Source organism: Clytia hemisphaerica, unplaced genomic scaffold (assembly GCF_902728285.1).
Source record: "Clytia hemisphaerica strain Z4C2 unplaced genomic scaffold, Clytia hemisphaerica genome assembly, whole genome shotgun sequence".
Lineage (NCBI taxonomy): Eukaryota > Metazoa > Cnidaria > Hydrozoa > Leptothecata > Clytiidae > Clytia > Clytia hemisphaerica.
In genome coordinates, this window is record NW_027103562.1 from 2,362,097 (window position 1) to 2,376,858 (window position 14,762).

Here is a 14,762-nt window from a genome sequence, read left to right on the forward strand (position 1 = left end):
TCTACTGTGATTTTGACGTCAAATCTTGTCTTGATTGTACTGACGTCGGTATGTTTTTTAACTTCAAGCAGCTGTATTTCTTTGTGTGTTTCAGTCAGAGAGTGTTGTTGTAATACATTTTTTTGCTCAGAATTTCATGCTCTTTAGAAATGAACCTGTGTTTTCATTTTCATTTGTTTATCTTTTGCATGCACATAGAAAAATTTTGAAAACCCCAAGAAAACTTGTCTCAGTGACTGGGCGCAAATCAACCAATCTGATGCACTACCCATATGCAGGGAGAAATATCTCTGCATACCAGTTTGTTGGACCAGACAAGAATCAACAAAAGACAAGATTATAAAAAAACTAGACAGTGAAATAGTTATGGTCTGGATGTCCAGTCTAAATGTAGGTATATATACATTTCATAACCAGACGGTGTCAACTGAACAAGTCAAACTAATTGAATGAAATCGAATGCAACCGAATAATTGCAATTCCATTGTCAAACCTTTACAAATCTCATAAACATATATTACACAGAATTTGCCATTGAATTGGATTGATTCAATTGTATTCGATTTTATTTGCTCTTGTACAGTAGTTTTGGCCTTGTACAGTGGTTTTGCGCTCACTCTTATCTGATATTCCGATGGTTAACTTACAAGCTCTAAAGGAGCGGACAAATTTACTCACAATCAAACCTATGTAATATGATTGTAATCGAGCTAACCGAGTCAATCTAAATCCTGTAAAAATAATTGTATTATCATGTAACTCCTATACTACTGTATTACACGCATTATAAACAACTCCAGTCTAGTTGAAGTTCAATGATTCTGAAAGAAGTTATTTGACAGTTCTCTTACAAAGAATTGCTCGCTCACTTGCTGGCTGAAAGTGAAAGTAGTGAAAGTGAAACTGAAACTGTCAGTCAGCAAACGCAGGCGAAAATGCCTATACCCGTTCTTCTATATCGCAGTCTTGAATAATCGCTTGTGGCAAAAAAAAGATTGAAGAAAAAAAAACTTTAAAAAGTTCTTATTAAGTGATGCTATCATACCGGGTGCGCCACAAAAAAGTTTCTCTCTTTGAGACTAATTTTCTCGAAATCTAAAAATTTTAGAAGAACAACTCCTATATCATTGGAAAGAAGAAAGATAGACTTAAATTTTGATCGGTCATTTATTAAATTCGATTCATCAGATCAAAAGTTATGCTCAATTGAATAAAAAAGTTACTTTCAGAAAGTGCTCAAAAACGGTAAAAATCGACCTATCAAATTTTAACTTTGAATTTGGCAATTGCATTAGCCTTTACATGATTAAGAGCATTTTTCAGTAACCAAACACATAAATTTTGAAACTGAAGGGTCGAAAGGGTTTAAAATCTTCATCAAAATCAATTTAATTTAGTTTTACCGAAATTTTCCTCAGAATTTTGGTTCTAGACTGGATAAAGTCTATGTAAGGCTGGATCTACCTCAAAACCCATATTTGATGTATTTTTATGAATTTTACCAGATTATTTTCTTCCTTTCATTGAAATTCAACCTTCCTTTAAATAAGAAAAGGTGATTTAGACAGCTAATTATCTTTTTTAATGACTGTAACGAAAATACTGATATATCATGAAATCATGCTTATGTTTAATTTGATAGGTAGATTTTTAACGTTTTTGAGCACTTTGCGAAAGTAACTTTTTTATTCAATTGAGCATAACTTTTGATCTAAAGAATCGAGTTCAATAAATAACCCATCAAAATTTAAGTTTATCTTTCTTCTTTCCAATGAAATAGGAATGGTTCTTTTAAAACTTTTAGATTTTGAGAAAATTAGTTGTAAAGAGAGAAACTTTTTTGTGGCGCACCCGGTAGCTTATCTAAACCTTAGACAGAGAGCGGGGGTATTATATGCTAGCTACTTGTTTGATTGACCTTCATTATAAAAGAAGGAGAATTAAAAAAAGAAAATTGAAGAATTGAAAAATTGGACATCCATTGGAATTGAACTCGGAGCCCCATGCATATGAGACAGACTATCTAACTGCTTGAGCTAACCACACTTTGGAAGTAGTGAGGGAAAGCGTGAACTGATAAGAAAGAAAAAGGAAAGAAAGAAACAAAAAGAAAATTAATTCCCGCTTTGATGTTATTATCGAAACGAAAGGATCAGTCATGCCGAAATTCCTTTCCACACGTCAGTAATCTAATTTCCATAAATATGAAAACTAGATTGTAAGGTATATTCTAAAAAAGAAAAGTTGGTTTTCTAAACAGGGACGTTTTGAACACTCACAATTTTTTGAAAAATCTTAAGAGTCTGATTAATTTTTTCACTTGAACTTTAATTGTTCGATTGTTCAATTGGCTCAACAAGTTAGATTGATTGTGTCTGGATTATATTTATTGGGGCAGTAGGCTGTTTGGATTTGGCGACGAGAGCTCTCTAATTCTCCAATTGGCGTCAGCCATTTTGAAGGAAAACAAAAAATTAAAAAGGGCCTGCTATCAGTGAAAATTCATTTATCATAGTCTCTGTTGCAGAAATGTTGAATGCTAGTTTATGGATACAAAAATAATGACCCACCGCCACCGGACACCACCGCTAAAAAATACGCCTGTATGCCTACTGCCTACTACTGTTGACTACTGCCAATTGTCTAATATCCAGACAGTGTCAATCGAAAGAATAAAACACCAAATCAATTGAACACAATAAAACTCAATCTAACGCAATCAAATAATTCACAATTATATAAGAACATCTTATGTGCTTAATTCTATTTGAATTTGAGAGCTTCATTGAAGATGAAGAAGTAGAAAGATAAAAAATGTGCGGGTTAATTTTGTTTAATCGTGAGATCGGGTAACTTGCATCAGTGGACGCTAACATGCATAGCCCTCAAATGAATGACCAGGCTGGTCATTAAAATATAAAGTTAAATCAAAACAAAAATGGTAGAGTAAAGCTACGATTGAGCTGCGTAGTTGATTTGTTTTGAAATTTTGCTGCTTTGATTGGTCATTCATTTGATGATTTGTTCTACCTTGGATTATAACTGAAAATATCTTCAAAAAACCTTCTTCCGCTATCAGCCCGCGTGGTAATCTTTGCCCGCTTCAATTCTTAGATAATGAATGAGAGGTGCGCTTAGCTAAGCCGTGCTTGCGGGCGATAAATTTATGTTTATATACTTATCTTGTATATTTGAGTTGTACTTATCCAATGAAAAGGATGTTGACAAAATATGCACGGCGCTGACAAAATATGCACTGCATTGATATTATGACATCATTAAATATGTCAATGTCGATTCAACGCCAGTTAAAGAAAACAATTTGTAGATAGTTCTTTGTAGCTTGAAATTTAGAAATACGAACAAAAAAAAGAATCAAATTTAATATTTTTTTCCTATCTAGATTTAGCGTAGAGAATACGGTAAATTTTCACGAAAAATATTTTGCGATGGCAGTAAGCCCAATCGCGCCCACGGGAAAGTTCCAATTTTTAATTATTTTTAATTATTGGGAAATCAGGGAAACCGGTTCACCACATGGATAAAAAACGTACGGAATGAAACCTGACAGAAGGTTTTCAACCAGATTTATTCAGATAAAGCTATAAGAGGATCATTACTTGTGGATTTTAAAACCTACATAAGCAAAACGAAAGTTGTTGGGAAGGAAAGAGTAAACGCAAGACAGAAGGTTTAGTTGTGTTGATCAGGTATGTTTTTATTCTATCCGAACTAATGTTAAAAAAGACCAAAGAGGTCCTGACTGAAATTGCTCTCGTCCTTGTGGCTAATTTAAATTGCAATCAATCTAATAAAATATCAAAACTTATTTTTCTTCAAAAAATTAAAACCATAACAGACTGTTTCACGCTAGAGACGATCATCAGATGTTGAAGTTGATCGTCTCTGGCGTGAAACAGCCTGTTATGTTTTTAATTTTTTGAAGAACAATATGCCAAAAACATTTTGTTCAACCACCTTCACTTCAAGATAGGCCACCGTAGAATGAACTTCCTTTTATAGGATGAACCATACCGTGAGTGGTCTTAAATCCGACAGCCCTGCCTAAATCTGACGTGGTCTTTCAAAGATACAAACTAAAATAAAAACAACCTTTTGCTGTGACGCAACGAAAATACCAAAGTGTCAACTAAACTGGGAAATTTGATACAGTAAACCAGTTGAACCAAATAATTAACAATAATTGCTTCCTATACGAAACATAATTTTTTTTGCAATATGTCAAACATTATAAATGACAATAAAAGGTAATTACATTCAGACTTTTACAACTCACACTTTTTAATTACATTATTGACATTTTGACATTATAGCCATCTTGTTAGATGTTTTAAATTTGTTTTGAGAATTCTTGCAATAGTTTATCGTTCAACTTGGAGAAGGAGTGTTTGTAAACATAGAATTTTTGTTTTTCATAACCTTTATCAGTGCATCACAAACAGCGATATTTCGATCGCAAGGAAGCGCTTCAAAACACCAGCTTTTTTGGAGTTTTGTCTCATTTACCCAAACGCTTCAATCTCGCGTAGGAGGTCAGACTAGAACCCCAAATACGAGACATTTGCCTGACTGAAAAAAAATCATCATCATCAATTTTTTTAATTGTCAGAATCGTTTACTCACTGGAAATACCCAACTTTCTGAAGTTTCATTTATTTTCGGTTATGCTTCATTTTAAAAATAACAAAGATGAAAAGTTACCATCAATCCCGCGAGTAAAATAACGTATTCTGACTAGTCTAGGAACAGTGCGCTCGCGCGGCGAATAGAATATCTTGCAAATTAATATATGCATAATATAAAACAAAATCCTTTCTTTTTTATGCTTAGGTGACGTCACCATCGATCCTGACTTGACAATGGAGAACCAAATTTGGCAATGCATAATTATTACGAGCGGCCGAGAAAGTTTGTGTGACGCCAAAATTGCGCGATAAACGAAGCCCTAGAAGAATGCCCACTGAAAATTGAAACTAGGAATTTATTGAATATTTCACTAATGAAGTATCAAACTTTTTGTTTTTTGTAATTAGGCAAATACTTTTTTATTTATTGGTTTACGGATCCGCCGACGTTCTTTTTGTTCCGAATGGCGCCCCGTCAAATTCTATCCACTTCACCCCGAAACGAGTGACTCGATTTTCTTGTATTCGATTGAAGATTGCTCCTCGTAGAAGAAACTTTTGAAAAAGAAATTTTCTAAACTCATGAATTAGACCCCACTCGTCAAGTTCTGCGGTATAATTAGGTGGTAGGTCTCGTTGGGAAGAGGCAATTTGCCCAAAACCTTCCAATTCTATCCGATTCACCCTGTCCTACGGTAACAAATTGATTAACGATTGATAACAAATTGATTAACGATCGATGACGAATCAATTAAGGCTGATGGAATTTAATGTTATGTTTACCTTAAGCCGCCCGCGTGTTCAAAAACCTGCCGCATCAAGTTGTCATTATTTTCTCGAAAAGTTGTCATTATTTTTCCTCCCACTTGAGCAGAGAACAAAAATTTTCGAAGTTGATATCAAAACAAACGGCCCGTGGCTTTTTTAGATTGTTAACAACCCGAACGGCCCTCTAGTAGTCTTTACCGTGTAAATGTTTATGGGAAAATAATGAATAATGAATAATGAAAACTTGACCGCATCGAATTCTGAAAATCGTCATTACGGTAAACATATCATTAATTTCCATCAGCCTAAGGGGTCAGTCACAAATCGAATCTAGGTTAGAAGAACGTCAATTGACGTTTTAAAAGCTGACCCACCCACCCACACCCAAAAACGTCAAACACCTTGATATCCCCGAAAATCGATAAAAACTGCCTTCATTGCCAATTGCTGTTTCGTCAGCCATCTTGATTTTCACTACGGCTCGCAAAGTTTATATTTGAAAAAAAAAAGAAATGGAGATGATTTCTAAACTTGTTCACAAAATTCCCGTAATTAATTATCTCCGTAGTATGTAGCGACAGAAAGAACGGCCATCTGCAAAAATTCAAGGGCCGTTCGGGCCGTCAAACAAAGAAAAGACATAAACATCGGGCCGTTTGTTTTGGTTCTCAAAACAAACGAAGCGATCAAACACTAAACATGGCGAGAAGTAATATTTGGCATGGAATGAAAAATCGATGTTCTAAAAAACGTCAACAACCTTTAACCCACCCATATACGTCAATTGACGTTCTTCTAACTTAAAATCGATTTGTGACTAACCCCTAAACGATCGGTGACGAATCGGTATACTCAATTGAATGAAATACTAGCTCGATATATGGATCAACGAAGGATCGATACTCAAGATTTTTTAATGGCTGAATCTTCCATCGATCTCCTATCCGGATCGTTAAGTAATTCATCGATCACATATCGATCCATCATCGAGCCGTTCCGTTGATTGATCCTATCGAGCTAGCGCGGCCGTCTGGAACTGATAATAGAGCACTTTGTCACCACAAATTACTGATGTTGTTAATAAAATATCATCGTAATCAAACTAATCGAACATAATCGAATCTCATCAATGGAATTGGTTCATTCAATCGCGATTTTCATTTGATTGCCACCGTCTGGCGTCTCACGTCTGCTAGTGCTATTATGTGTGCTATGCTCTCACGTCTCTGGCTATATGTCTGGTAAAACAGAAGTGAAAAGCCCAAAAAATAGAACCTTGAAATTTTAAACCATTGATAACGATGGACCTTTCTATCATTGCTTACCTATACCTTTTGTAATTACTTGAATTTCGTTGAATTTCTTGTTTCGCTTTCAGCTCACAAGGACAGCTTTCAAGTCTCCATTTTTTAGACCTCCATTTTCTACCATGTTATGTCTCGGTTAGATCTCAAGATTTTGACGAGACCAACTACTAATTATCTTTGAATAATCGAGCAAAGTCCAAATTCCCGCGCGCCTAATAAGTGTGTCCGCGCGTGCAAGTTAGCTTAGTGAAGAAAATTTGCAGAGTTTCGATCTCGTACACCAGAGATGTTTGGGTACAATGTTTTCGTGAGCGCTATCAGAATCATAAAAAAGCGGATTTCAAGGGACTGGGTTTAAGTTGGGCAGAGTTCGTTGTGTTTTTAGAGTTTGGAACGCTTTCTTATTATATTTGGATGGGGTTCAATGTAAAATCTCGTATAGTATATTATATTGCTATATTGATAGCATAATTAAGCTATTATCATCTGGGAAGATCGATATTCTTATAAAAAATGTTTCTTATAAGTAACCTCCACATCCCCGACCGTTATTTATACAATATCGAGGACCGTAAAAGGTGCTGATTTACCGTCGTCCTCAACTGGTCAGGATCTAGTCAATTGGAGGAACCTTACTGTCTCCTCCGTCGCAGAAAAACACACGTACATTAACTAGGTATGATGCTCTCCATCTTTGTTTCTAAACATTAGCTACACTGAGAGACATACGTGATAAAATTCACTCGCACTGTGCTCACAAAACTTGGGAGTTTCTAGAGAAAGGAAAGGAAAAAAGCTAAACTGTGATGCTAACGGTATTCAGGTACCCACTACTACTCAAGGGTTTTCCACTCAAGGGATTCCTAGGCTTATGCAAATAAATGGATAGAAATAGCAATAGATTCCCAAATGGCATATTAGCGACTAGCGGAAAAGCACTCAAGTTTTAAAACTAAAGAATTTTTTTCAAAACGTCAATGAGCATAAGCTCGATAAACTTTCACTTGGTCAATTTCAGGGTACCAGAACCTAGTCCATTTTTTCCCGCCCCACTTTAAAAAAGATTGGTTTCTATCATACAGGCTAATCATCCGTGCAACTGAAAGATCACTGGTTTTGGACTTTTAGAGAAAATTTTTGTTTCAACAACGAATTTTTTTGAGGGATGAGAAAATGGTATCGAAAACGTGGGAAATCAAAAGAAAAAGCACAAAAACAAAATCAATTGAAACTTCAAAAGAGAACTCTATTAAAAATAAATAGGTATTTTGTACATGGGCCATCAGCATTCATTAATAATAAGCTAAATGTTATCTACAAAATAAAACATTGTAAAAAAATTTCATTAGTTCCAAAAAATTTACATCATCTTTTTATTACCAGTATAATATTTCTATATTGGATGCATCAAGAACTTTTGGAAGAATCTGGTTTCAAACAGATATGGTGATGAAGATAATATCTCCAAAAAATTCTTGAGCCCAGTTTTAATTTCTTGCCCTGATTCACCAAATTTAAGAATTTCATTGTAAAAAAAAAACGAATTCCTTAAATAATTATCCAATATTTGATTAACTCTTTGAAAGTTTTCTTTCTCCTGATAATAATTTGTCACTGATAATCAGTCCTCAGTTAAACTCTGTAAACTTATGTTAAAATATTATAGCCCTCCCAGCCCGATCCCCCATTCCCCATATAATACTTTCTGTAAAGGATATATAAATCTTTAAATAAATCAAACATTTTTCGCTAATTGAAGAAAATTAAAAAATATCAATGTTAATTAACAGACAGTTCGAATTTCTGTATTGTTCATGTGATTACCAGGGGTGGTGGAATATAAACTATCGGGGAGCATTGTTTGAGGGTGTATACCGCCCGCGTACGATAACTGATGGTGGTGAACGGCGGCGTCTGAATAAATTGAATTTTCTTTCTTTGACTTTTTCATTTTGCCGGAGGATTTTCTGTTACGTGTTTGGATGCCATCTTTTTTCATCGTTAAAGGACGGTTGATCTAAAAAGGTGATTAAATCAAGAAAATGTCGAGAAAAAAGTTGGATTGTAAGAGGTCTGGAGACAGATAACAATCAATGTCGCCATTAGTAACTGGAGGATGACGTCATTAAATAAATTTTAAGGGTGATTCTTGGGAGAGGGGAAAAAATTCCATCAAAATTTTGGTTCCAAACTCACAGACTTTTGATGGGTTATAATGTATAATTTAAATTTTTTTTACATTTTCATGGAAACAAAAATAGACGAGGAAAGGACATGTTCTTATCTGCTATATAACTGACATATGGCATTACAAAAAGGCGCGCCGAAAAATTAAAATGGCGCGTACAGGAGGAAAACCCAACGTCATAAAAGTCAAACAAAAACTCTTGCTTATCATAATTAAATATCTCGGAATGTTATTTTTTCAATTTAAAGTATTTCTTCATTGTAGCAAAACTAAAAACCCCTTTTATTGGTCAAAGTCGATTTTTGAAGGTTTTTCTCTTTGTAACAGACAAAAAAATGCGATAAAATCTTTAAAATTTTATACCTTGTGTAACTTATAGTATAAACCGCATGCATTACAGACTGGCTCTCCGTTTCCATTTCTCCTCCATAGTGTCGTTTGTGATGTTTTACAATTCGAACAAATAATTCCCGTCCGCCGTGCTTGTGACTGAACGAAGGAAAATAAAAGAAATTTCGTGAAATTCAGAAAAATAGATTAGAATTAAAGTAGCAGTCATCTCTTGAATTCGAAACCGATAATTCCTAAATTCTTATAAAATGTTTATTTCACATCCACGTTCAAGTGAACCAGAACAAACGCAATAAATCAAGTGAATAAAAAAAGAGCCTAAAAACAAAATGCACCTACTTTACTTACCAATCTTCGCTTGGGTTTGATGAGAGGTCGATTAGCGCCGTTCATTTTGTGATAAAGACCACATGCGTTGCACAGATAATGACCACGTGTGTCTCTCCTCCATAATGGCGTCGTCGTAGCGCCGCAATTCATACATTCCCGACCTTCCGCTGAAAAAGTCACAAAAATAAAGATTAAGAGTCAGTAAGACACACGGTTCTTCTTACAGATGAAAGTCAAGAATATATCCGCAGAAAAAGATTGTATAAAGATAAATGATGCTAACCAATAACTTCAGCCTTTAATTGTAAGGAAAAATTGTGTAATGATAAAAGTGACACCTCGAACGACTAACGGTGAGAAGTAACTTTGCTTGTATTATACAGGAAATGATATTCCTCTTTAGTCAATGATAAAATTTATCATTTCCTATCATAGATTTAACCTAATATAGGACGGAGTTAGTTATGCGTAATATTATTGTAAGCCTTGACAGTGTAAAAAAATTAACTCAAAGGCCCCCTCAAAAGTTTGGGATAACTTTAATCATCATGTTCTTGAATAATCATGGATTTTGGATGTATATTGATATTATTGAAAGTTTTCTTTTTCTTATTTTGTAAAATGGGGATTCACAGGGAGAATAAGTCATTGCACCCCAAAGATTATGACCAATTTGTTGTTTTACTTAAGAAATCTTTAAAATCTGATATTATTTGAGGAATTTCACACTTTTAGAAAAGAAATAAATACCCTATTTTCAAAATATTGAAATTCCTTTCATGGGACATTGAAAAGTTTATCTATCGATTAGCAAGCAAAAAATACTTTCATTTCTTGGGAAAAATAAAGCTATAGAAAAGTATTTCAAAAATAGAGTAAAACTTAAAAACCTATTAGTTAGTATCGATACAAAAAAAGGCTTGAAAAAATTGATTGAAAAAGAGTCTTCAAAGAGCTCCTCAGGGATGCAAAGAGAAATATTGGAGTAAATAAATTTCCAGCAGAGAAGGTTGTATAGTGGAAATTAGTCATAGCTGGGATTCTCCTACCGGCCAATTAATTCAGTAAAAATGTTCTCTCTTAAAGAAGGGCAGTAGTGAAATTTCCGTGAATTTCAAATACTGATGGCCGAAACTGTCCGGAAATAACGGGATTTGCTTTTCAGCAAGTCCACCTGAAAGAGCTTACGGTATAATCAGTATACTATAATAAAGATTAATGAAGATTAGGCAGTTACAATCGTCGGTTTTTTGTTTATCATCGCAACCGCATTCAGATGAGGGCTAGTTAGGATATAATGACCCCAAACCAACATCTTGTCATCAATTGTCTTGAAAGGAGGGAGAATTTTAACGGAAAACGATTTTAACGGAAGGAATTAAAGAATAAGATTGTGATAGTTATTAGCGGTGTCCTTTTCTCTCAAGATGTTAAATGATGTTCAGTAAGTGTAATTGGCTTAATCACATTTCTTGAGCTTTTAGTTGGAACAATTAAAACTGTTGATGAGTGCTAATTTATAAAACAAAAGGTACACAAATTCAATCTGAAGTTTCTGAAACATTCCTCACGATTTTCATTTTCTCATCTAATCCTTTTTTAGTTGTTGCAAACAAAACTCCCGCGTAAAAGGCACCCGTTAAGATGCCATTAATTCCAGTGTAAATTTAGACGATACTAATGCTCACTATTGTTAAAATCTCAATTTGTAGGGTTTAAGTGAAACATGTAAAGTTTATTCAGACACCATATAAAAACAAAAACTTTTATTCAATTTAACAAGACTTACCAGAATTTGATCGGCTAATGGGTCGACATTTCGGGAAACCGGTCAACATATCAAAAGCGGTCGCTCCAACACTCGAATATTCACTGCCACCGTACTGTGGGTATAAATGAGGTGGAAATGATGGATAGTTCTGTAAACTGTTCTGTAATTTCAATTTCGGGTCATCTGCGTTATAGATCGGTGAGTTATCCAGGGCTGAAGTTATTGGTGATTCTTTAGTGTTGTGTGAACTGTGGTTGTGGGCGGATGAAAATTGCGGTAGACTGAGTGATCCGACTGAAGTCATATGCGACCACATGGACGATTGGTTGTATGAAGTATTGGAATGAACACCCTGTGCACTTCGACAAGAGTTAGGCGGTAGATAAAGCCGTGACGAACAACTGCCGATATTTTCAGAGGTATTTGTAGGAGGCGAGTGTGGTGAAACGGGATGACATAAGAAAGATGAGTGACCATTCAAAGGACGTGATATATCGTTTGTGTGTCCGCCACCGCTCCCAGGGTTGACCGGTGTATGGTTATAATAATGTTCACCGGCACTTCCATCATTGCCGTACGGTTGTGATAAAGCACTTGGGTTTGTGTTGGCGGCCAATGCTGCACTACTGTCTTGATATAAATACATTGAAGGATGAAACCATCGACTGTGATCTGTATTCTCCATGTTTTATAACTTTTTTTTCGCTATCTCTGTCTGTGTGTGTTAGAGTTGATAAAATATCTGTTCTTGATGCCAATCTCTAAAAGAAACATTCATTATAAAAAGTAAAGCTGATATAAGATTGAAGATAAAAAAAAGTTATTAAAGATCTTTTGTCCATCATCACGATCAAAAACAATCAAACAAGATCTATTTATTGAAAAAATGAACGCTATCGAGAAATCCACTGACATATACACTATTTTGGTTTGGAGCACCCCAGACTAAGAAAGATTTGACATGTTATCAGTAGCCAGGCATCCCGAGTATACACTGCAGGATCAAAGAACGGAAATGCATCCAAACGACCGACTTATTTCGCGAAACTAACAGCTTAACGAAGATACGCGCGTTGATATGAAGGAATATTTAGTTCGGGCTAAAGAATAGATGGAGAGAGAAAAGAATGTCCTCTTTTCTTTTACTGGCATCTCTAAACAATAGATATGCATTTATGACAAAACTATTGTGTTTAAAACGTCATGTGATTTAATAGTAGAACAATCATCGGTTTTAATTGTTTCGCTTATACCAATCATGATCTATCTCAACCTATGTGAAGCGAGCGCTCTCATTACAAAAAGACCACTTCCAAAATGTAACGACCTAGACTGACTAAATTTTCTTTAAACAAACAATCGGTGAGTTTTAAAAGATGACTTTTTTTTCCAGAAGCTCTTCAATCACAATCTCTATTCGCTCCATCATTTTAGTTGAGCTCTTTTCTTTTCTCATTCAATAGAATTGCACGAATAATACATATGTCAAGAATTGTAATTACGATGGTTCAGTTGGCGCCACAAGCCTTTACTAAAGGCGAGACGAATCGAACTTCTAAACCAATCAGATGGCTGTAGAATTAATTAGTCTAAGAAATAGTTTAGCTTTTGTACATGATCACTAGCTTAAGGAACTTTAAAAGGAAACTGTGGTACTTAAACGAACGAAACACAAAAAAATAACAGAAAATAATAAAAAGAAAAATTGAAAGAATAATAAAGAAATGTGTAACATATGTTACCTTCGAAGACTTGGGCAAAATCAAAACAAATTAAGCCGAAAAAAGGAAACTTATAAAAGAAGAATAAAGAAAAGCTTGAGTTTTGTTAACGCTTTTTTAATATGCCATGATTAAAAGGTAGGCCAAACGCTTACAGCGAAGCACAGTGTAGCTAAAATAAAAAATTTAATACCTTGCACAACTTTAAGGGTCGATTTCTTCCTGTGCTCGTTCCTGTCGAGAGACTATGAACGTGTTGGTGAGATATGTCTCCACAAATACCCAAACAGTTGATGAGTAAGCACAGCAAATCTCAATAGGTTCCCAATAAGTGCGCTAAAACAAACAATTCATTCAAAACAATATTTTTTGCTGAATTCTTTTTCATTGCATTTAAAGTCCGGTTAATTTCATTGCACACAAAATGGAAAAAAGAAATTCTAAAGACAATTCACTGTTCCCCTGTCTTCTTCCTTTTAGGGATTTTTATGATTAAGATCTTTTGAAAAGATACTTATCGAACAAAGGGAGCAAAAGAAAATGAAGAAAAGTTGGATACGTTTTTTTTCATAAAACAACTCCTATATTTATCAAAAATTCAATATGCAATAAAAAGGGACTCTTTTTCTATTAAATAAAGTGCAAGGTATAAGTGTTTAAAGGCTTTAAAAATGTAAGCATAGAGACATTAGGAAAAATGAAAATGTTGTTTTTCCTCATTTTCTTTTTCAGTTCATGACCCACATTAAGTACTTATTAAAATGTCGTCCTGGGGTTTAGGGAACAATAGAAAGAACATGTTCTTTTGTTCAGTGAGTAAAATAAAGTCAAGGCGTTATCTCATCTTAAACCACTTGAAGGGGGTGATTTAGAACACTTGTTTTTCTTAAAGAGATCTTTAAACACAACATTCTGAGGGAATCAAATCTAATAATCCCACTAATACTAACTACCCTCTTATAGAAACAGGCCTTTCAAAAATATCTAAATCTTTTCGACCCCACAACTAACCGTTATCATAGATAACGAGGGGGGAATTTTCGTCAAAAGAAGTAAGGGTTAAACTTTAGAGTGCAAAATATCCGTATCAGTTTGAATTTCTACAGATTATGACTTTATCATGGAAGTGTTTTGTCCCAATTTCTATTTTCCTGAATACTTATACTGATAAGGGGTTTCGTGTCCCATTCTAGTGGGCAAAGGTAATTTCCTTTTAGTTAAGTTAGGGATTTAGGGCTGAGGTTAATGAAAGGAATATTTCAGGTACTTTTAAGTACTTTCCATTTTTCTTTTGACAATGACTACGGGTCATACTCTAAAACAACCCCAATCTTTGATTTAATAAAGCAGGTTTTTGACGGGTGGAAAAGTAATAAAATCGTTGAAAAGAATTTTTTTCTAAAAGAAAAAAGAGTGATAGACTTAGAGCAATAAATCATAGGCTTTCTTTCTAAATCGGCAGTATTCGAGAATGAATTATTTGTTCATGGTTTTAAGTGCTAAACATATGATTAGTCTAAGATAATATTTTAATACTCGATTCAAAAAAACTAATTTTTTGTGTAACAAAATCATCTAAATTTCAAAAAATTAATATAGATTGAAATTCTGACTTTTCTTGAAAATTTATACTTTTGTCTCTATTGTTTTGTGTTTTTATGAAAAATTTAAGTGAGTAAT

At 34.4% G+C, this 14,762-nt stretch overlaps 1 protein-coding gene across 2 annotated transcripts; it reads right to left on the reverse strand.

Annotated features, from left to right (window-relative positions):
* Positions 1-7,942: 7,942 nt before the first annotated feature.
* Positions 7,943-13,369, reverse strand: LOC136800719 (transcription factor GATA-3-like). Of its 2 annotated transcripts, none has more exons than XM_067057375.1 (5): positions 13,276-13,369; positions 11,380-12,122; positions 9,609-9,757; positions 9,273-9,398; positions 7,943-8,738 (listed from the first exon to the last, which is right to left on the reverse strand). In XM_067057375.1, the coding sequence occupies exons 2-5, from the start codon at positions 12,044-12,046 to the stop codon at positions 8,505-8,507; spliced, it is 1,176 nt and encodes a 391-aa protein (XP_066913476.1). In that variant the 5' UTR covers positions 12,047-12,122; positions 13,276-13,369; the 3' UTR covers positions 7,943-8,504. The 2 variants fall into 2 exon arrangements, with proteins under 2 accessions (XP_066913476.1, XP_066913475.1); XM_067057374.1 differs by having other exon boundaries at positions 8,418-8,738; positions 9,600-9,757.
* Between the last annotated feature and the right edge of the window lie 1,393 nt (positions 13,370-14,762).